Source organism: Amblyomma maculatum, chromosome 6, assembly GCF_055883805.1.
Source record: "Amblyomma maculatum isolate TAMU_Amacu chromosome 6, ASM5588380v1, whole genome shotgun sequence".
In the NCBI taxonomy this organism is placed as follows: Eukaryota; Metazoa; Arthropoda; class Arachnida; order Ixodida; family Ixodidae; genus Amblyomma; species Amblyomma maculatum.
The window spans coordinates 113,524,494-113,546,666 of NC_139349.1; the positions used below are offsets into that span (position 1 = coordinate 113,524,494).

General features: G+C 44.7%; 2 protein-coding genes across 3 annotated transcripts in view; both read right to left on the reverse strand.

Moving 5' to 3' along the window:
• Window positions 1-4,290, reverse strand: part of mael (germ-plasm component protein maelstrom) — a 58,458-nt gene extending 54,168 nt beyond the window's left edge. Inside the window, exons 1-2 of the mRNA XM_084607355.1 lie at window positions 3,956-4,290; window positions 3,320-3,430 (exon numbers count right to left, since the gene is read on the reverse strand). Coding sequence (XP_084463481.1) covers window positions 3,320-3,430; window positions 3,956-4,078 — 234 coding nt within the window. The 5' untranslated portion in view covers window positions 4,079-4,290. The remainder of the gene's footprint in view (window positions 1-3,319; window positions 3,431-3,955) is intronic.
• A 13,930-nt stretch (window positions 4,291-18,220) lies between these two features.
• On the reverse strand, window positions 18,221-21,402 carry LOC146186617 (uncharacterized). Of its 2 annotated transcripts, XM_084605713.1 has the most exons (8): window positions 21,108-21,402; window positions 20,121-20,198; window positions 19,866-19,940; window positions 19,682-19,796; window positions 19,381-19,413; window positions 19,242-19,283; window positions 18,966-19,010; window positions 18,221-18,462 (listed from the first exon to the last, which is right to left on the reverse strand). In XM_084605713.1, the coding sequence occupies exons 2-7, from the start codon at window positions 20,142-20,144 to the stop codon at window positions 18,976-18,978; spliced, it is 324 nt and encodes a 107-aa protein (XP_084461839.1). In that variant the 5' UTR covers window positions 20,145-20,198; window positions 21,108-21,402; the 3' UTR covers window positions 18,221-18,462; window positions 18,966-18,975. The 2 variants fall into 2 exon arrangements, with proteins under 2 accessions (XP_084461839.1, XP_084461838.1); XM_084605712.1 differs by lacking the exon at window positions 18,221-18,462 and having other exon boundaries at window positions 18,680-19,010.
• Between the last annotated feature and the right edge of the window lie 771 nt (window positions 21,403-22,173).

Consider the following 22,173-nt stretch of genomic DNA (forward strand, 5'->3'; position numbering starts at 1 on the left):
GGTGTCTGCGGAGAATTGTGACAGATGCTGCGCCTTTTCTTTTCTGCAAACCAATTTGAAATGCCGCTGATGCTGCTGTACCTCTATGTGCTGTGTGGTGCGGCGTTAGAGGAAGCGCCAAATGAAAGGCGCTGCACAGATGCCAGGCGGGGCCAGCTTCGTGCAGTCAAATCTCGATATAATGAATACCATGGGACAGCAAAACTTTTTGAAATATCGTTACAAAAAAATCTGCGATTATAAGCCAGTGGTCAAGCCTAGGTATGAAAATGACATACCTTGGCAGTAGACTCATTTGTAGGCAAGCAAAGCCTCAAATGAAACTATTGCACTAACTCCAAAGGTGATTTATTTGAAGAAATCAATTACTTTTCTTCTGCCACATCAGCACACACAACATACCACTACAGTACATATACCTACTTTGCGGAACACCTCGCCGGGTGCGCGATTGCACCAAGTGATGAAAGTATGGACTTTGCCCATGTGAAAACAAAAAAAGGTCGAAGTTCGATATGACCTCATCTTCAGTGCTCTTTGAAGTTTGAAAATCTTGTCTCAATCTTTCAATATGATCGCGGCATTTGATGAGGCAATGCTAGCTGTCCGCAGAGGCCAATTCGTTTTTTCCTTGCGTCGATTTCTTGCAGTGAAAGCTGCGTTCCTATTTTCTTGGCATTTCGCTGGCTGCAGTCATCGTCACATCTCGCACAAACTTTGCAATAAAATCATCCGAGACAAGGGGGGGGAGAAAAAAAAAAGCGACCGTCCCGCACACGTGACCGACAGACTACACACAACACAGGAAGAAAAAAAGCAGGCGGCTAGGCGGCGTGCTGGCTACTGCATTATAAACCACAGCTTTGTGGGGGCGCTAGGAGCTGGCACTAGATGTGCTGATGATGACAGCTACAGCCCACGAACCATACACATAGAACCGGCAGTTTGTTTCACGCGCGAGTTGCGAGCTGCGGCGCTGTTAATTTTAGACGAATTCGCAATAGTGATGTTCCTAGATTATAGAAGAAAAAATAAGATACATACGTTATTCTGAAATATTCATTATTTTGAAATTCTGAAATAGTTTTACATTGAAAATATAGGAAATCTGCTGGGGACTATTAAAAAATTCGTTAGTGGTGTTCGTAGTAATGAGACTTGATTGTATATGCATGAATCATCTGGTAACATCATGACCTGTCGTGAAGACTTTGGTGGATGCGACGTCGCACCGTTCTCATGGTTTCCTTGGCGTCCGCGATATTTTGATGCAATTTCGACAATTGTTACTATAATTAACTAACTAACGTAAAGTCATCAAATGTCTTTTAGATTCATTTTTTCCTCCTCTATCTGATGCAACCAGTCTTATTCTCCTATCTTTGTTATTTCCAACTTAAGGAAAGCGTTACGGACGGACACTATCATGGACACTAGCCATTAAAAAAGGCTTTTGCCTTAAAATCTAAGGCCTTGTTTCGTTCATACTGTAATGCTTGATGTGTACCATGATGCAGGGCCTTTTCATTTCCACCATAATTTCATGACATATTTTGTCCACTGTTCAGTCTCTTTAACCTCCTAAAGCAACCATGAGCAATGCTGTAGAGGAGGACTGCGGAAATTTCGACCACCTGGGGACATCGCACAGCACATGGGTGTTTTGAATTTTGCCTCCATCAAAAAGCAGCCGCCGTGGCTGGGAATTTGATCCTGCATCCTTGGGCACAAGAGAAGTCGAGCCCTCTAACCACTGCACCAAGCACTACAAAAGTTGCACAACTCATGCAGCCACAAGCATATGCACACACATAAAAGAATGGTGCCGTAGAAAATTTTTTGTTGGAAAAAAACAACAACAAAAAAACAATTTCGCATGGTTAGGCAAAATGTAAATTAGGTGCATTAACACATTAAGCTGGCTTGGACACCAGCGATTTCAAGACTTGCAGAACTGGTAAGAACTCATTTCGAACGTTAAGTTCTATACGTTAAGGCACACAGCTCACAATGAAGTCTTGTCAGGATGGTGGCAAGTTGAGCGTTTTGTGTTCAGGCTACAGAAGCCGCCGCCACTGTCGGAACGACGCCACAGCACCGGTGGCAGAGGAAAAATGCTGCTCCTAATACAAATATAATTTCCCAATTTTGAGAAGCATGGTACACAATACATTTATGTTTGCAGGTTAATTTCGAAACAAGTCACATGTACATGAAAGGAAGTAGTTCACATGACACACACCTCCTTCCACGAATTTGAATCACCAATGGAGAGTGTGGCGGGAGGCGTGATGAGCTGGCATCACAAACTACTGTGGGCTGTTAGGAGGTTTTGTAAAAAGCAAGCAACCTGATGCACATGTGCTGTGTAAAGAAGCTGTGAAACAGTACCGGCTACTAAGAACTGCGTGAGCTGTTCTTCAGTTCCTGTTACCGTAGGTATTTTTTCCCACTTCATCTAATACAGTTAGCGAAACCGTTACAAGCCTGTTTATTGTGAACATAGTCACTGTCGCCATGATAATTAAGTGCAAACACGTCATTTTTGTACACGCATTGTTGAGTGCATGTCATTCATGCAGAATATTTTGTGTTGCTGCCTCGCCAGCGCATGGCTGCTTTCGCAGACATGCTGCAGACCATGTTTATTCTGCTACTGTTTTGCAAACTCGCGGCTGATCTGCTACATGAGAATTAATGCACACGAGAGGTGGGCGCTGGAAAATATATGTGGAAGTGCTGGTTGAGAGCAGAATGTGACAAAAAGTACCAATAAACAAGCCACTGGCCATGCTAGCGGTACATATGGTAGGCACTCCCGATGTACACGTTGCCATAGGAGATTAGATTGTGGAATTTTAAAGCCAGCATCAATTCACTTCTGCTGCCAGTAAAACCTGACAGTTTTAACTGTCGTACACACTGCTATTAATCTTTTCACTGTGGCTAACGGCAAAATATAGTAATTCAATGCATTAAATATCTTGCTCTGCCAAGTGAGTAAGAGAGCAAATCAGGAATTAAAAGTATTTTTACCATAAAAAAAAAAAAAGCCGCTAGTGTCGCCAGCGATTCCCCCCCCCCCCCCCCCCCTCTACGAGTGTGTCACTGGCCTTTTCTAACACTTGGCAAAACGACAGCAACTTGAGGTTGCAACGCGGAGCCAGACAGAACCGCCGCCGGCGTAAACTGAGTGTTAGTAGCCCACTGAAACATTCAATACTTCTGATAAGACGCAATTAGGCATCGCAACATAGCGTCTCATTCATTTCGTTTGAAAAAGAGGCACTCGTGCGCGTGATAGCCTATTAATAGTTACCTCGATGATGCGTCCATCGGACGTGAACTTGTTGTGGAGAGAACCGCGTCCTCCCTCCTTGTAGTTATTTGCCATGGCTTCATAGACGGCTCTTCCATCTTCCGTCAGATTCTGAAGAAAAAAAACATGGCGCTTATGATCCCGCTTAACAGCACAATGACATGAACAAAGAAGTGTTCACATATCCCTATACCAGAAACAGTGGGCGCTTTCCGATGGAAGCGAAAAGCAAGGCGCCCGTGTACTGTGCAAGTGCACGTTAAAGAACCCCAGGTGATTGAATCTTCCGGAGCCCTGCAATATAGCGTTCCTCAACCGCTCCAATCCGGCGTTTCTCGTAACCCGAGACGCTTGAGAAGTTGAACACCTTATAAACCAAACCAGCATTGCAAGAACGAATGAAGCGTTATACAGCCCCCAAGGCCGAGGTACTACGAGACAAAAGGGCACGTGATGAGCAACGGATAATGCCACACAAAAAAAAAAAAAAAAAAAAAAAAAAAGAAAAAAACGAATTGCGGTTGCACTATGCATTTACACAAACTGCACAACAGAGATCAGTGTTTAAAAACTGCGTTCCCCACCGGGCTTCATTCACAAATTACAGGTTAAAACAGGCGTGCGAATAAACTTTACCGTCCATATTTCAGCCGCTTCTTCGCGGACGTCTTCTAACGCACAGGGAAGATTCTGCTCCCTCCGCCTGTGTTGCACTTCCTTCATCAAAAAATAAAAAGGTCCTTTTTTCTTCGGTGCCATGAGCCTAGCGCGCACACTGCAAGTGAGTCAACTAGCACTTTAGCACTGGCGAGCAACAGGCTGCTGCTGCTGCTGCACAGACTACTACGGCGACTCAATGGGTATATCACGGTACAGTGTAACTGCGGGTAGAGTGAACTGCACGCTATCAGGAACAGGCGCTCACGTGCGAAAACCACAAATGGGCGCTACAGTGCAGTGCTGCGGAGCCAATAACAGCCCCGCAGCGACGGCAGCACGCTTGACCATCGTCAAAATGAATTAAATTTGCTGCATAGGGTCAAGGAAAATTTAATAAAAATTACCTTATTTTTACACTGCATTCCAGTACTCGGATACAGCATGTCATGCCAGAATGACTGTCATGCGCTTCCTTTATGTGTGTGTGTGCGTGCGTGTGTGTGTGGGGGCGAGGGGACTTTTTTTTTTTTTTTTTTTTTTCCTCCAGGTGTGTGCGGTTGTATACCTTCTTCCTAGTTCCTCTTCGCCCGCCTTTGGCCATATCCTTTCTCAGTTTATCCCGGCTACGTTCGAGCGGGACGTGTGACAGCCGAGCGCACGGGGAAAACTTTAGTGCGGTTGCGGAGCCCCAGGATTCTCAAGCAAGAACGGCGGAAAGTCGCCTGATGCTGTTTCGCAAGCATGTGTAGACTGCTTCACGGACATCGGAGCAGCGACTGACAACAGTTGTGTTGGAAGCAGCGCTGAAACGCGACGGAGAGAGAACACAACACAGTTGCTGAATAGCAACTGGCAATTTTATTTCAGAAGGATGGAGTTCCAAGTTGCTGCATTTTGTGCAACAACTTGTTCCTGAACATGTCTTTCTGAAATGTGAACATACATGTCTTTCTGAAATGCAAATGTAAGAACACCAGTCGCTAGTCAGCGCTTTTACATGATATTTGTTTTCGTCCTGTCTCAGCGCTGTTTCAACATGATCGTGAACCAACAAATCCATACTACAGAGCACGACCTACTGTATAATGGGCGACCTGCGCGTGCGCCGCCTCCCCAGCGCCGGAGGTTTGCTTTTGCGTGCTACAGACAACGAAAATGGAGCAGGGTAAGGATCACACTTTACGTATCTCAGGAATTCTGCCGGTCGTGCATAAGCAGCGGACGACAACGCCGCTCCGCGACGGCTGGGACGGTGCACGTTCGACGAATAATATAATAATAATTGGTTCACAGGAAGGGGAAGGCGCAGTATCGGTCACACTTGCTCTGTGGACACCTGAACCGCGCCGTAAGGGAAGAGATGAAGGTGGAAATGAAAGTAGAAAGCGAGAAAGGGGAGCTGTAGTGGAGGGCTACGGAGTAATTTCGACCACTGGGATCTTTACGTGCGCTGACATCGCACAGCGAACGCCATGTCGGCTTTTATTTTTGTTTCTCGCTCCGTGATTGTCGGCTGCCTCGGAAGCGCTCGGGACATCTTTTGGCTGCATTTATACTTACTGATAGTCCCTCCGCGGAGTTGTGATAGATGCGAAACGCAAGGAGCCCGGTTCGATCTTTGCCGCGAAATTCAGGCAGCTGTGTTTTGGTGCGATTATTGCACAGAATACAAGGTGGACGCCGTACCGTTTGTAGCAGTGCCTTCAGTGGAGTCGAACGATCGAACGCTCTAACCACTGGAGAACAGCTGTGTGGGTTATGGGCATAAAAAAAAAAAAAAACTGGCGCACGTCTCCACAAGTTTCTTGCCGTCAGAGAGGGCCATTGGCGTTGGGCAACGGCTACTCAGCGAGAAAGGTTAGGTGACGGGCAACAGATCGGCTGACTTGCGACTCACGTACAGACCGCTGACTGAACTTCGTCAAAAGGCAGAACAAAGTGTCACTTGTCCTCATAAAATGGTTCATACCCACAAGGCGCATTAGCCATGACCAGGCGGTGATTACAGTTTCTGAGATTCCATTGTGTAAAACTGAGACTCTGATAAAATCCGGTTCACTGACAGTGATGGTTGAGGGTGGTGCATGGGCTTGCTGAAATTTGTTGTTCTCCTCATAAAATGGCGCGTATACCCACAAGGGGGATTGGCCAGGACCACGCAGTGATTAGTTTCTGAGATCTATTGTGTAGAGCTGATTAGAATTTTGAATTTGCTGACAGCGAACACTGGCACGGGACACGTTCCGGGCGCAGCGAGCGCCGCGGGAGCACGCAGCAGCATAGTTAAGCCAACTGACCCAGCCATTGCAACCAGGGAGCCAATCAAAATTATTCAAGGGCTTGGTGAGCGTATGCTTAGCCTTATCATTTTGCAGGTTAGCTCTTTTGTAAGGTGCAGGAGCACAGAAAAGGTGGCCGTCATGCTCTTGGGTGGCTGTAAAATATTGGCACTTGTTAAAAACCACCTAATAATTGAAATCATTTTGCATAACAGCCTTTCAATATGCTATCCCGAAAAATAGTGTTCCCACAAGGAGTCCTGGCAAAGGCTGCAGAACAGCTTCAATTGCAGCTGATGTAGACATGCAAATTTGACTGCAGCAGCTTTAACAAATACATGGCAACTTTGTAAGCTGACCTGCATACCAGCAGAGTATAAAAAATGCCCGGCATTTACTTTTCTGAACACAAATTTTATTGTCTAAAAATAGGCAAATAGTATCCTACATTGAATATCTAAGAGGCTTTGATGTAGGAATAGCAAGCCTGAACAGTAATGTCCCAGGCTTCTGCTTCATTTGCGATCTTGGGCACCCAAGCAGTCCATGCTACAGGCTGGCACTGGAGGGTTGCACTGCATGGTCCTGAGCAGGCACTACCTTAGGAGAGTGGACCTACCTGCTCTACCACAATAGGTACAACAGTGGGACAACAGTCACACAGTAATGAGCTGAAACCGAGACACAGAAAAAAAGCTCTGTCAGGAATACACTAACATAACTCACCTATGCTGCTCCGCTGCCCTTTGTCTTCTCCTTGAAGAACATAAAGCCTACTTCTGTTTTATCTTTACCATCATCCCCTTCTCTACAAACACCTTTCGGTACGTGGTCAATTCCATTTTCTTCTACAATTTCTAAAATAACTTCAAGTAGAAAGTTTAATAATGACAGTAATGAGGCATGGCCCTCAAATCTGGTAACATTAAAATTCAAGCTGCCAATCCCTTTCAGAAACATGCAATACACAGTCCAGAATTGCCCATAAAAATGCTTAAAATTTATTCTCACTTCAGTACAAAAACTACTATGGGAGCAAGTGTTGCAAGCACCATTAAAAAAATAATAAACCTTTTCCTTACACCACTTATGAAAAACCATTTGTTGCTTAGAGAGCAGAAAAATTAGTTTTAGTGAATATATGCATACTGTATGGTGGTAAAAGTACTGTGGAACAACCACTAGGCTACAAGAACAATACTTGTACGCAGCAATTATCAAAGTTGTAAAAAGGGCAATTGACGATTAGTGCTTTGAGCATTCACTGCTGGATTAATTGTTATAGAATGCTCATTATAATTAAGCAGTTCTCTTCATTACAGCAAATTGATGGTACAGGCCACCATTAGCTACAGGAAAATGAAGGCAAAGCATCTTGCTTTGCTGACATAGTTTTAACTGGCCGACATGACTCTCCTGGATTTAATGTTTGTTTTTTATTTTTCATTTGATACTAAGCAATTTATTTAAATATTTTTTCTTTGAATTGAGTCTGTTATATTCGCGATGAACAGATCCAGGGCACCTCCTTAATTATGTTTATTAAGCTGCCACCATACCAGTGCAAAAAAAAAAGCTTTCTCTAGAGAAGCAAACGTGTGCTTCATCGGTCATAGTACAGTACACATACGTGGAGTGAAACATAACTACCTGAAGCCAACAATTTATCTAAAAATTCTTTGAAGATCACTGAAATTGTAGAGAGCAATATTAACTAATTTCATCATACTTACGCAATTACAAAATGGTATTTAAATACTCATTTAATCATAAATACTGCTGGATCATTATAAAATGCTCATTAGAATTGGCAGGTAGCTAGCTCCCTTCACCACAGCAGAATGGAGGTACAGGTCACCATTAGCCATAGGAAAATGAAGGTGCCAATCCTGCTGCGCAACCCAATGCCTTCCCAGATGTTGAAGAAAGTGAAAAAAAATAAAATTCATTTGAACCAACTTACCAAAACAACCAACAGGACTGCCGTTCTCTGCTCCAGCAGGGCAGAACTATTGTCAAGGTGCCTGCATACACGGAAAAAAAAAAAAGATAAATGAGAGGTGATAACAGAGAGCTAATTAATGCACATGAGCTGGCTTGCCTATAATGTAACCAATAATGAATCTTTGCAGCCGAAACTGTGCAATATACATTGCAGTAATAATTGCGTGATTTCTGCGCATGATGACACTGCTGCTTTGCGGTACATCCCTGCTGGGGGCCTATTCATCCCCTTCGAAATAGGAAGTCATAAACCAAATAAAAAATTAACTATGAAAAATTTCAAATGAACACTGCACTTATTAAATGCCAAACTAGACTGACATATCCTTTTGTGGAAAGTGGAAGGCTGTGCAGGAGGAGGAGGAGGATAAACATTTATTATTTGAGGAAGTCAGGCAGGCAGGAGCTTCTGCGCTAGATAGCCAGGAGCCCTTGAGCTCTGGCGGCTTGGGTTGCACGCTCGATGGCCCGCAGTTGGATTATCGGGTCCGAGCTGAGCATAGCGGCCTCCCACTGCTCGCAGGTGGAGAGCTGCAGATTCCGTGGAGGGGGGTCTCATGGGCATGCCCATAGTACATGGTGTAAGTTGGCCCTCTGTTAGCATAGGTTGCAGTAAGGGGTGTATAATGCAGCGTATGCATGGGCGTAGGTGACTGGCTTTGGGAAGGAATGCGTCTGTAATTTTTGCCATGTGACCTCCTGTGCCTTTATAAGAGATTTGTGTCCCGGAGGGTATAGGGTGCGTGTTTGACGGAAGTGTAATGTAATTTCTTGATAGGAAACCATACGGTCCCTCGCCAACCTCGTGAGGGGTTGTCCCATCGCCCGGCTGACGAGTCCTCGGGCAAAGTTGTGGGCAGCCTCATTACCAGGAAGGGAGAAATGTGCTGGTGTCCAGATTAGCTGTATTGAACGTGAGTTGTCTGAGAGGCAAGCAGCAATTTGAGTGCTATAGAGGATATCCTGCCCTTGCTGTAATTTCTTATTGCGGTTTTCGATTGCTAATTATATGAAGGGCTGAGGTTGAGCTTATCGCGAGGGCGATCGCAGCCTCCTCCGCTTTCTCCAGGTCATTGGTAATGACCGAACCAGCCGTCAGTTGTTGACCCTGATCATTTACAGTCACTTTGTTTAATATGAACAGACCACAGGCAGATACTAGAATGTAGTGGGCATCACAAACTGGACATCCTGTTTAACTGGCTGACTCAACTCTGCTGGATGTAAACCGTTTTATTTTTCATTTCATACTAAGCAATTTTTTAAAATATTCCTTTTCTTTGATTTCAGTCTGCTGTACTTAAGATGAAAAACCCAGGACGCCTCCTTAATTCCTTTTAATAAACTTCCACCATGCCAAAACAAAAAAGCTTTCTCTAGAAGCACGCACGACCTCCGTTGTACTGCTCCGGTTGGAGTACAATGTACATGAGTGGAGTGGAACAGAACTATCTGAGGTCAACAATTTTTCTGAAAATTCTTTAAAGATCACTTAAATTGCAGACAGCAATATTAACCAATTTCATCATTATGCAGTTGCAAAATGGCAGTTTAGTTCTGTACTCCGTAATACACATTTGTCAGTTTTTTGCAAATTAGAAATTCATAGCTCATGGAATTAAATGCATATTTGCCAATTATTATGCACAAGAACTATGATGCATTCCATATTTTACCAATTTCTTTTTCACAAGAACAGTAACAGAATGGAATCAGTGTACTAACGACGACAAAGTTTTACAGTGGACGGTCTTTGGAGTCATTCACAAGAAATTTGTAAGATATTTGGTACTGACAAGTTGAAAAAGCTATAGTATATTTTTCTCTTAATTTAAATATATTCTCTGTTGTCAAAGAACGACTGTTGATTATTCTGATTTTTGCCTGAGACTGACATCTTTACTTCTAGTTTTTCTCCTTTTCATTCTGCACCCCCTATAAAAATCCCCCTTGTGATTGCGATATTCGTAAATTAAAAAAATAAATCACATGACGATTTCACACTTTAATAAGTGTTTAATATTGTGAATAGGCTTTATTTTACACTGAACTCTTGTAAATGAAAGCTGGGCATGACAAATCACTATATAATAGAGAGGTAAGTAATAAATTATCAGAAAAAGTACCTCTTCATTGTGGTGTTCAGGCGTGCATGGCGGTTTGCTAGCCAAGCCATAACAGATGAATGTACGTCCATTTCTGATGCCGAACGTGTATTGGCATTTTTTCAGGCCGGCTCTATGAAAGGCACAATGTCACATTATAACTGTAACACACTTTGATATTGCCTCAATAAAAAAAAAAGGTATGCGAGAAACCAATCATATAGACAGATTACGCTCATAACATACTAACCCCACAGTGAAAATCAACATACAGAATGCCTTTTATCAGCTCTGGCCTCTCCCTTAAACAGCTTTCTTTTATAGGGCAAAATATAAATTGCATACAGGTGTCGTCAATTGCTCAGGCTGCTTTTGTAATCTCTGCTGTACTCTTACATATTGTGGAAGAAGGCTAGGTCAAGACGGCGAGGTCGTGGCGGCAAGGACAGCGAAGCCTTGTCTAGCGTTTTTAATCCGGTCACCAACCCAGGCACGCGCCAGAGCCGGCGCCGCGGGACGATGATGATGGTATGTACAAATGAAAGAAGATGATGATGGCATGTACAAATGAAAGAAGGTCCACAGAAAGCTCACACAGTCTGCCCGGGGGTCGGAAGCGGCCAGCCTGGCCGCTCCTAACTAACCGATGTACCGCGGCGCACAAACGGTTTCAAGCGAGAGACATGAACAATTTCAGTTCCACGGTGGCGTCGATCGGCTGTGGGATCAACAGGCGTGACTTTGTAGTTAACTGGAGAAGTTTGGCTGATGATCTTGTAGGGACCAAGGTAGCGGTGGTGGAATTTGTCACTAAGGCCAGGGGTGCGCAGTGGAGTATAAAGCAGTACTTCGTCACCAGGACGATAAGAGACCACGCGATGCATAGAATCGTAGCGGCTCTTGCGATCTTCCTGGCACGCTGCTGTGTTGAGGCGGGCAAGATGACGGCATCTGGCCACACGAGATAAGAACTGGGTAGGTACCGATGTGGAGTAGTCGGGCGTAGAGAAGAAGGAAGCGTCGAGAATTGTAGTGGGAGGACGGCCATAAACGAGGAAAAATGGAGAATAACCGGTAGTCCGTTGTACTGCTGTGTTATAGGCGAAAGTGACGAATGGTAGAATAGTGTCCCAATTTCGATGATCAGGTGTGATATACATGGAGATCATATCCGATAAGGTGCGGTGAAATCGCTCAGTCAGCCCGTTAGTCTGCGGATGGTAGCTCGAGGTTGTCTTATGAAGGGTGGATGACGCGTAAAGAACTTCGGCAACGACTGTCGATAAGAAGGCCGTCCCGCGGTCACTTAGGAGCACCCGAGGAGTGCCATGACGCAATACAATTGATTGCAAAAAGAAATTTGCTACTTCTTGAGCGGAACCGGTCGGTACAGGTGCTGTCTCAGCGTAGCGTGTAAGGTGGTCGACAGCTGTTATAATCCAATGGTTACCCCCATCGGAGAGAGGTAGGGGACCATATAAATCGATGCCGACTACGTCGAATGGCGTGGCGGGACAGGGAACAGGTTGTAGAAGGCCAGCGGGTGAAGAAGTCGGCCGTTTGCGACGTTGGCATAGAGGGCAGGATGCGACGCATTTGGCAACGCTGGAAGATAGGCCAGGCCAAAAGAATCGTTTTTTCACGCGGTCGTAGGTTTTGTCAACGCCAAGGTGACCTGCAGTAGCGTCATCGTGGAGGGCCGCCAGTATACGTTGACGAAGCACACGCGGCACGACTGGTATCCAGCGAGTTCCATCAGGGCAATACATGAAGCGGAGTAGGATGCCATCTTTGAGCTTGAAATTGCGAAGTTGTCGGCGAAGCCGAGCATTGGGTGGGTCCGAAGCGCCAGTAAGGCGGTCGATGATGGGACGGCAGTAGGCATTGGCTAATTGCTGTGAGCGGAGAGCGTGTTTGTTCTCTGAGTCGTGAAATGAAACTGTTGTGATATACGTCGGGGAAAGAGATGGTCGGCTGTGGTCATAGGTGGAAATGCATTGGGAAGAAAAACAGCAAGCCGATTCCGAAAGTGGACAGCGAGAAAGAGCGTCGGCGTCTTGGTGTTGGCGACCCGATTTATAAATGACGTCAAAACTGTATTCTTGCAGGCGTAGAATCCAACGGCCAAGTCGGCCTGTCAAATTTTTGAGCGAAGACAACCAGCAAAGAGCATGTGATCGGTCACAACTGTGAAGTGCCGACCGTATAGGTAAGGGCGAAACTTTTGGACAGTCCAGATGACGGCAAGGCACTCCTGTTCGGTAATAGTGTAGTCTTTCTCAGCTGGAGTCATGGTCCGACTGGCGAAGGCAATCACTTTCTCACGCGAAGTTGCATCGCGCTGCAGAAGTACAGCGCCAAGACCGATACCACTGGCATCAGTGTGCAGGATGGTTGGAGCGCTGTCACTGAAGTGGCCAAGAACAGGGTCTGATGTGAGGGCGTGCTTCAGGTTATTAAAAGCAGCTTCGCACTGTTCAGTCCACACGAAAGGGCTGCGTGCTTTAAGTAGTTGATGAAGTGGAGCAGCAATACTTGCAAAATGCTTTATAAAACGCCGGAAATAAGACGCCAGGCCGAGAAAACTGCGCAATTCTGTAGTCCGTTGTGGACGAGCAAATTTCAAGACCGCAATGATTTTTTCAGGGTCTGGACGAATGCCGTCATGGCTGACTAGATGTCCCAATATTTTAATTTCCTTCTGTGCAAAGTGGCACTTCTTGGTGTTGAGCTGAAGGCCCGCTGAAGCGAGACACGTGAGGACCTCATTCAGGCGCGTGAGATGGTCGTTAAAAGTTGACGAAAAGATGACAATGTCATCCAAGTAACATAAACAGGTTCTCCATTTTAGGCCACGAAGCACAGTATCGATCATCCTTTCAAATGTCGCTGGTGCGTTACAAAGTCCGAAAGGCATAACATTAAATTCGTAAAGGCCATCGGGAGTTGCGAAAGCGGTTTTTTCTTTATCGTCCTCGTGCATAGGTATTTGCCAATAACCTGAGCGGAGGTCCAAAGTCGAGAAATATGCGGCGCCTTGGAGAGAGTCAAGGGCGTCATCAATTCTTGGCATTGGGTATACATCTTTGCGGGTAATTTTGTTGAGTGCGCGGTAATCAACACAAAAGCGTACCGAGCCGTCCTTTTTTTTAACTAACACTACGGGGGGGACCATGGACTTGTCGAGGGACGAATAATATTGCGATGGAGCATGTCATTTACATTTTCTTCAATTACTTTTCGTTCAGAGAGGGAAACCCGATAAGGCCGTCGGCGAACGATAGAGTTACCTTCAGTAATGATGCGATGGTGCGCAACACTAGTCCGTCCCAGTGGTGGGGAAGTGGCATCAAAAATGGCTTGGTGTTGTCGAAACAATGTCAGCAGTTCTTGGCGTTGGTTCGGCGTGAGGTTAGGATTAATAGTCTTTGTGAGAACAGAAAGAGAGACGTCTGTCGAAACACGGTGCTGAGGCTGAGGGGCGGTGAGCACCAACAAGGACAAAGGTTGAACATCCACCTTACAGGGGAGAGAAGTTCCTTTTCGGAGCACGAGGGATTCACGTGAAGTGTTAGTGGCCGCTACTGTCGCTGAGCCGTTGCAGAACCTCACAAGACTGGACGGGAAGGCGATACCGCGTTCAAGATGACGATAAGATGGTGCGATGAGTACGTCCCCGTCAGCGATGTTGTCAGAAACAACGGTAAGCAGTTTTTCGCACTGAGGAGGCAGAACAGTATCAGCGGCGGCAACGAGGGGATGATGTCGTTCAGAAACTTCAGATGAAAAATCGCTGTCTGTCATATGGATAACACGGTCGCCACAAGAAATTAACGCCGAAGCGGTTGACAAAAAATCCCATCCAAAAATCATCAGATGCGCACATGGAGAGAGCACAGCAAACTGCACATGATGGTGGACGCCGTCAATAACAACTCGTACGGTGCACTTTGATAAAGGGCGCAAAGGGACGTCATTGGCTCCACGGAGTTCAGGCCCATCATATGGTGTCGTAACTTTTCGCAAACGGTAGTACAAATCAGCGTGAATGACAGAAATTGCAGCCCCTGTATCAATCAATGCTTCGACCGGTAATCCTTCAGCGAAAACAGAAATCACATTATACGGGCGATCTGGAGGACTTTTGGTAAGTTCGCAGACTGCAGTTTGACCTCCGGAAACTGCAACGCTTAGTTTTCCGGATGGCGGACAGGGAGAGTTGTTGCGGGTCAGAGAGGGGAAACTGAGCGGCGGTATGGGGATAGGGACCGACGTCGGGGTGCATGGGTTGCACGAGGCTCAGACGAGGATTCTGGAGGTGGGGATGATCTTCGAGGTGGGCTGGAAATAGGAGGTCGTCGCTGGTAATATGAGGGTACGTCACTTTCGAAGGCGTCATAACCACGCCGCTCGTTCTGAATACGGCGACGGCAGAAGCGGGATATATGTCCTCGTATTCCACAGTAGTAGCACACTGGGCGAGAGGGGCGCCAGGGTGCGTAATAGGGTGGCGTAGGCTGAGTCGTCGTCACGGCGTTGATGTGGTTGTAGGGCGATGCCAGTTGGGGCGGCGGAACAAAAGGAGGGGGTGATGCTGTGACGTGCGCGTAAGTCGATGCTTGGCGGGGTGCAGGAGGGTCGGACGGCATAGGTCGCGTGATTGTTGCCAGCTCATCTTTAATGATGTTGCGTAGACCGGCGTCATTAGAAGGTACGGAAGAATGATCGCACCCATGTCGACAGACAGGCTTGAGGGCTTGGAGCTCCTCCCGGATGATGGCTCGAATCAGTGCCTGTAGATCCAGGTCAGCATAGGTCGGGCCAGTAGCAATGCCGGGCTGCAATCGGGAGGACTGCAGCTGGTCGATGCGTTGGCAGGTCGCAATAATCGCGTCAACAGTAGAAGGATTCTGGGCAATCAGGGTATTATAAGCCACAGAATTAATTCCTTTTAAGATGTGGTGTACGCGTTCAGGTTCCGGCATGGTGGGACTAACACGCCGGCAGAGTGCGAGTATGGCCTCTATGTAAGACGCGTACGACTCATCGGGACCTTGGAGGCGAGAGGCGAGCTTGTTCTTCGCGACCTCAGTGCGAACTACTGGGTCGGCGAAATATTGGCGGAACTGCTGCTTGAATGTTGTCCAGTTAGTGGTGTGGGGTTCGCGGTTAATAAACCAGGTTCTGGCGACCTCAATGAGGTAGAAAGAAACGTTCAGAAATTTTAGAGCGTCGTCCCACCGGTTGTAGTTACTGCAGCGTTCATAGGTGTCCAACCAGTCATCGACGTCTTCGTCGCGACGACCAGCGAACAGCGGCGGGTCGCATTGTCGTGCGGGCACAGTCGGAGGGGGTGGTGCAGCCGAGGTAGAGGGTCCTGCCGATTCGTGGGTGCTCTCGGTAGACATAACGATGGTGGCAGGCAGTAAACAGCGACCAGAACGTAGCTCCAGCGAGAGGCAGGGCACAAAACAGCAAGGGGATCAATTCTCACCTCCACCACTTGTGGAAGAAGGCTAGGTCAAGACGGCGAGGTCGTGGCGGCAAGGACAGCGAAGCCTTGTCTAGCGTTTTTAATCCGGTCACCAACCCAGGCACGCGCCAGAGCCGGCGCCGCGGGACGATGATGATGGTATGTACAAATGAAAGAAGATGATGATGGCATGTACAAATGAAAGAAGGTCCACAGAAAGCTCACAATATATATGTCTAGGCCAACTGTTCATTTCCACTCTACAAGTGACCGATAAAAAGAATTTTATCTGGTTTTGCTACTTACTGTTCCTGCACCTCTAGTGATGAAACCTGTCTGTGAAAAGGACAGTGCATAAAGGTGTTTAACAAGCACTTTTTGCCTGTTCGTCTTCACTCAGGTAGTCAGATATTACAAAAGTATCGGCATACTTTGGTCTAGGTTAGTTATCCTGCTTAGATTTCTTTTACTATATGTCAGGTTACGAGAAGTTAGGGTATCCATCAATAAAATGAGTAACGCATTCCTTTCTATGAGCACGGGTCGAGTTAAATAACACAATAGCACAAATAACCATGTCCTACAGCAAGGCCTTTAAGAATATTTATGCACAAATCTAAAAGGGAATATGGACTTGCAAGAAATTTTTTTTTTTTAATACTTGTATTCTCTCTGTTGCGTGCAGCATGCTGCCTTATCACTATTTGCTAAAGGATGGGACCAGGGTTGTCGCCACAAATTATGATCATGAAGTCCTGTTTCTAAATTTAGTGCAATGACCGATCTTTTTTACATGCACTCTCTATGACTGAGACTAACTTTCTGTTCTTCACTCGTGCACTTACAGCTATTGAACACTTTTATTTTTATACCAGCTTTATAGTCATCGCAAACTAGACAACACATTAACAGGGGCTACAAGAAGCTCTGCTTGGCTCTGAAGCACTAACTAAAACAGTGCACTTGCGGACTATGTAATGTTAAAGGACTACAAAAAGAAGCAAAATTCACTACCACTACCTAAAGTGTCATTGAGGACTACTGTTTCTAATTGCTCTCAGTCGTAAGGCACAGATATATTGAGCACTTACCAATAATAACCTCAAAGATCATGCTCACTAAAGCCTACTTCCCTTTCTGTCCATACAAATTGTAGTTCAACATATTGGCTATAGTCTTGCACACAGTTGTGCCACCAATGTGCGACAGAACATTGCTCTATTGTAAAATAGTCTATCATTACGTTGTGAAATATTAAAGAATTCATGTCCTGCTTACCAGTTCCTTGCGAGCGGCCTCGGAGTTTTTGAGACTGTTTTCAGCTCCTCCTCGTCATTGACAGTCATCAAAGGGTAACTGTGTTGAGCAGGCTCTTCAACACTAACCTCATCCTGACCAAGTAATGAAATTATGACCTCATTTTATGCATTTACAAATGCAATTTCATTTAGAACGCATGTGTTGCCACTTAAAAAAAAAAAAAAAAAAATTGAAATACTAATGAAACATATCAACACTTTAGGCCACAATTTTTTTATGCAAATACAACTAAAATTTTGGTGATAGATTTGCCTGTGCTAGTATGACCCGAAGACAGCTATTTCAACTGTTTAACATCAGCCATGTACACTGTTTTCATCACATAAAATATCTTCACTGTCATCAAAACCTGATCAGCACAGAAAGAAGTGGTACAGCCATTATTTTGCTTGAAATGGTTATGAAAATCACGAGAAAACTCACAATTTTGAACTTCCTTTTCAGCAGATTCATACACTGAAGATTGAATTTACTAGAAGTGAAAACATTAAAGTTACTTTCAACTATTAGAAAAAAACTCTTACACAGGCCATTTAAATGAACTGCTTGAGCGGAGCAGGGAGCATGCACTAATAAAATGCACTCACATGATATTTCATTTCTGACCAAGGCTGCCAAGCTTTCGTGATCATATCCTGAAAATATAATATAGGTAGGGGTTGGCGTTCCAGATTTTTTTTTTTTTCTTTTTTCTCCAGAGAATTCGGCTGACCTTTTTCGGTGTTTATATACAAACGGAACTTCCTTTTTTTTTTGTTTTTTTTTTTCGTTTTTTTTTTATTTTGTTACTATTATTTTGTGCTGAAGAAATAGCTTTTTTCGGTGAGATAACAAGCATCAGTTGACAGTTAAAAGTGATGTAGTGTTCATTTTGGCCTTTTTTTCTTGCATGTTGTTTTATGCACTTTTATTTAATGTGCAGTTGGTCATATATATATATACAGCTCTTGGAAGAAAATGATAATGCCATGATGAAAATTAGCGTTATGACAAAAGGCATATGTAAAACAAATTCACATGTTAGACAAAGCAGTAACTGAGATATTATTTATTACGATCAAATTTTTGCATAAACCAAATCACAAATTTGCTTCTCTCGGCTTGTGTCTGAGAAGTGTCACATGGCAAGGAACTGGCGGGCTTTGGTCTTCGCGATTTCCTGGAAGCACTTGCGCTGCAAATGCCCTGGTCTGTCCTTCGCCTCTTGAAGTTCTTGCCTTGCCGCAGGCACCCCTCTTCGGACCCTTGATATGCTTATGAAGGTCGGGAAGCACGGCTGTCATTCTTTCTCCATTCATGAGGCTATGAACAATGCCACAAAGCCCTCAACCGCTGTACTTAAACCAACGATCCCACTGTCTCACATAACGCCCCTGGATTGAACACTGTTGTAATTTTCTCCCGTCGTCGAGAGTTCGCGGTGTGCACGAAAAGGTACTGACCTTTTTTGGTTTAAACCGCAACTTTTAAATGTTTTTCGGTTTAAACCGAAAAGTCCAACCCCTAAATATAGGCAGAAAGTGAGCACTTCTGTATTATCAGATTGAACGGAGAAAAGAATGAAATATCAGAGACGATCGATATCAGCCAAATGTAACATTTAATGTTCTTTTTTTGGCATTGGCATGTGAGCACTTGAATACAGCATGGCAAGATGCAATTAAAACAAGCTTCACAGCATTTTTATAATGCTAGTATGATGTGAATAAATTAGACCAAACATATATCATGCTGGTTTTTTTACCCAGGCAGTAAATACTAATTAAATCAGTGCAGATATAGGGTACTTAGGATGCGTATCATACCTCCTTTGCATCAAGCATTGCAGTAGGGGCCTCTTGATGTTTCATCTGAAAGAAAAATAAACTGCTCCATTTTCAAAGAATTTAGGAAGATGAAGTCGGATACATTCTATACAGTCTGAGCATTCTGTGCAAATCCCTGCTTTGAGACTGTGAATGTAGTACAAAATGAAATTGCTGTATAAATGCAACAATTCAATGGAATAAGCGAGATAAAACATGCGTTCATTGATATCATTCTGTTGTGAGGAAGGAGGGTGCTGGCCCGCTAGAACATACCATACTGGTCGGGCTGGCTTTCTGGGAGCAAACAGATGCTTCCTACGAAGAAGCAAAATAAATGAACAGATCTTCAGCAAACAAGCTCTCTGGCAAACAACTTATGCCGCAAAAACTAATATGTCAGCAGTAAACTTACCCTGGGTGAGCTGTGCGAGGTCCTGCAAAGAACCTGCCCCAAAAAAGCACAAGCAGGAACACATCAAGCAATCAAAACGAATGAGACAGAATAATAGTATCAAACCCCTGCCATGAACCAGGAAGCTGGCACGTCAGACCATACGAGAACATACGAGGTACAAAGGCTTCAGCAGAATGCTTTACTTGGTCCTCAGCATGTTACACCTAATACAAAAGCTTGTTAACTTTCTCCCGTCTGGAATCCTGTAAAAGTTTCCACAACAGATGCCATTGCTAGATTAAAACAAAATAATCATTACCTTTGGCGATGAAAAGGTGGCTCCGGAAGGTTGAAACATTGAGCTCCAGCCTCATCATCGTCATCAGATGAGCTGGACAGCAGCGGGAATGTTTGCCGTTTTCCTCATCCTTTTTCTATCAAAGTGACATTCAGAGTGAGAAAAAAAAATTTATTCCAAATTGAAAACAATGAAAAGCATGTACCTTGATCTGTTGATGTGTCCAGATGGTCTGTCTCTTCTTCTTTGTGCAGTTTTTGCCGTGCTTTGTTATATATTTCTATAAAAAAAAAGCATGTGGTTTCAATAACCAAGCAGATTACCAGCGAACACTTTTGCTACAAATTTACGAGCACTTCACTCCACTGTTGCATCAATGCAGTGGTGGCTTAGCGGTTCGAGCATCCGTTTCACATTAGACAGCTGCAAAGTTTGGACCCCGCTGCTATTGGCTACTCACTGGTTTTGCGATATGCACATGCATTTCCTTCCTCTGGTGTTTGTATTCCTTGGGTATAATGCTTGTAATATGGGCACCCTGTGAAGTGCAGACTATATTTAGACATTAAGCTTTTTTAAAAAGCAATTTTGATACCAATAAATCGTAACTAATCACATATTCAGGAAAGCTAGCAGCTACATATTAATGGCATTCTGAGCAAGATCATGAATAACATGAAAGTAACGGTTCGCATACTGCTACAGTACTCGTTTCTTCGCATCTTTATAGAATAAAGCCATGCTGGCATGATTCTTGATGTATTGCCCTGGCCACAACACTGTGCCTGAATGCTCCCTTTGCGAAACCCATAGAATTCCATATTTTCTGTAGGCATTACATTCTTTTTTGCTCTTAAACCTTCTCTGCATTGCAGCTATATCAGTAAAACTGTATCAGTGGAACTTCATTGCGTGCATATATGCACAACTGGAATACACACTGCACATATATGCCAACGCGCTACCATCTATTGAAACCACCTCAAAGAATTCAAGATCCTTAAGAAGCACTAGACATGGCGTGCTTGTTTTTTCAAAAAGTTCTATGCTGTACACATCTGCTGAATCTAGCTGGCACCGCATTCACACCAATTTCTCGATGTTTGTGCTTGGAGTTAGCCATGAACATTTTGTTTCATTGCCCATAAGCCACTTCGATGGCACAACTCCAATACTGTTGCTGTCGATGAGCCTCACAACAGCATACGTGTTCTATCAACACACACGGCACATTGTGAGCAAGCTAAAATGCCAAAGAAATGTATGCATGATGGATGCAAAAGCCAACTGGACAAAAGGAAAAACGCATGAACCTCACAGCACTATACATTACCTATCAATATACATTGTGCATTATGAGCGAGAAAAGCTGCTAAAATATAAGCAATACATATGCAAACTAGATGCATGAGCCAAGTGTATAAGAGAAAAATTTCACAAGACTCACACTAGCATATATGTCCTACAAACACATGTATGGAACATTATGAGCAAGTACTCCTAATATGCAAGAAGCGTTGCAGCGCACTCTTCCCGCTTGGTCCTCATAGGTGACGGCAGATGAGTGACGTCACATCCTTGACATCACCCTAATTGAGTGACTTAAGTACTTTAGTCTTTGGTGTTTTCAAATTTGCACGTCAATCGCAGTGTCACTCGCGGAATCCTGCTATCATCCTCACGGTAGACAAACGGAATTATGACTGGCATTTCACGACCCGGGACGTGGCACAGTGGTAAAGCGCTCGGTTGGGGATCCTTGGGATGGAGGTTCGATTCCTGGAGGGAGACTAACTTTTTTTTTAGTGAGGAGGAGTTGCACACCTTTTAAGCGTTTCTAGGCAACGCCAGCAGAGCTTGGCGAAGGGGCTGCGCATCTAGCCTTGGCTGTGACGTCACTCGGTCGCGGCCTACAGCATACACGAAGCTCGGCTCCGACCCTCATAGTAAAGCTTTTCGCTTCAAAAATGGCACGCTGAAGGGGGTGTCAGTAGGTTGTTTCAAGCAGCGCAGGTCGTGTGCGCCCGCGCCCGGGAGAACACTCTGCCCTGCCTGCAAGTTTTCTACCTCACCTTACCGTTCTTGCTGCGGCGCAGCCGGCTCGCAGTAGGAACAGTATGATGCAAAGAAAAACCACAGGCATAGCGCTTTCGAGGACGCAGGCACACGCGAGCAAGCGTACCCAACCGCGGCAAGAAATGGCACAGAGAACAGATATTGTTTCCCTTTTTTTATTAACTGCACATGAAATAGAGAATGTAAAGATGCAACGGAGTATCACTTACACACACTTTACATGGCCAAAGGATTACAGTAGTTTTCTTCGCTAACATTGTAATCTTGCATGCTTGCTTTATCAGTACAAAATAACCCAGTTTGCCGGCACTATTTGTGTCAGCATACGCACAGTTATAAAAAAAATAGATGATACACATATTCATTCCATGCATTCTTTACCAACAAAGCAATACAGAAATATAGAGTAAATGCATGCGTTCTAGTATATCTGGTGG

Bases quoted from the DNA above. Each gene is read 5' to 3' on its own strand.
- LOC146186617 (XM_084605713.1), bottom strand. From the start codon at position 20,144: ATGCATGTGCATATCGCAAAACCA. The intron at 19,797-19,865 runs GTACATGCTTTT...TCACTTTGATAG, and splicing joins GGACACATCAACAGATCAAG to AAAAAGGATGAGGAAAACGG. The intron at 19,011-19,241 runs GTATGTTCTAGC...TTTTTCTTTCAG, and splicing joins AAGCCAGCCCGACCAGTATG to ATGAAACATCAAGAGGCCCC.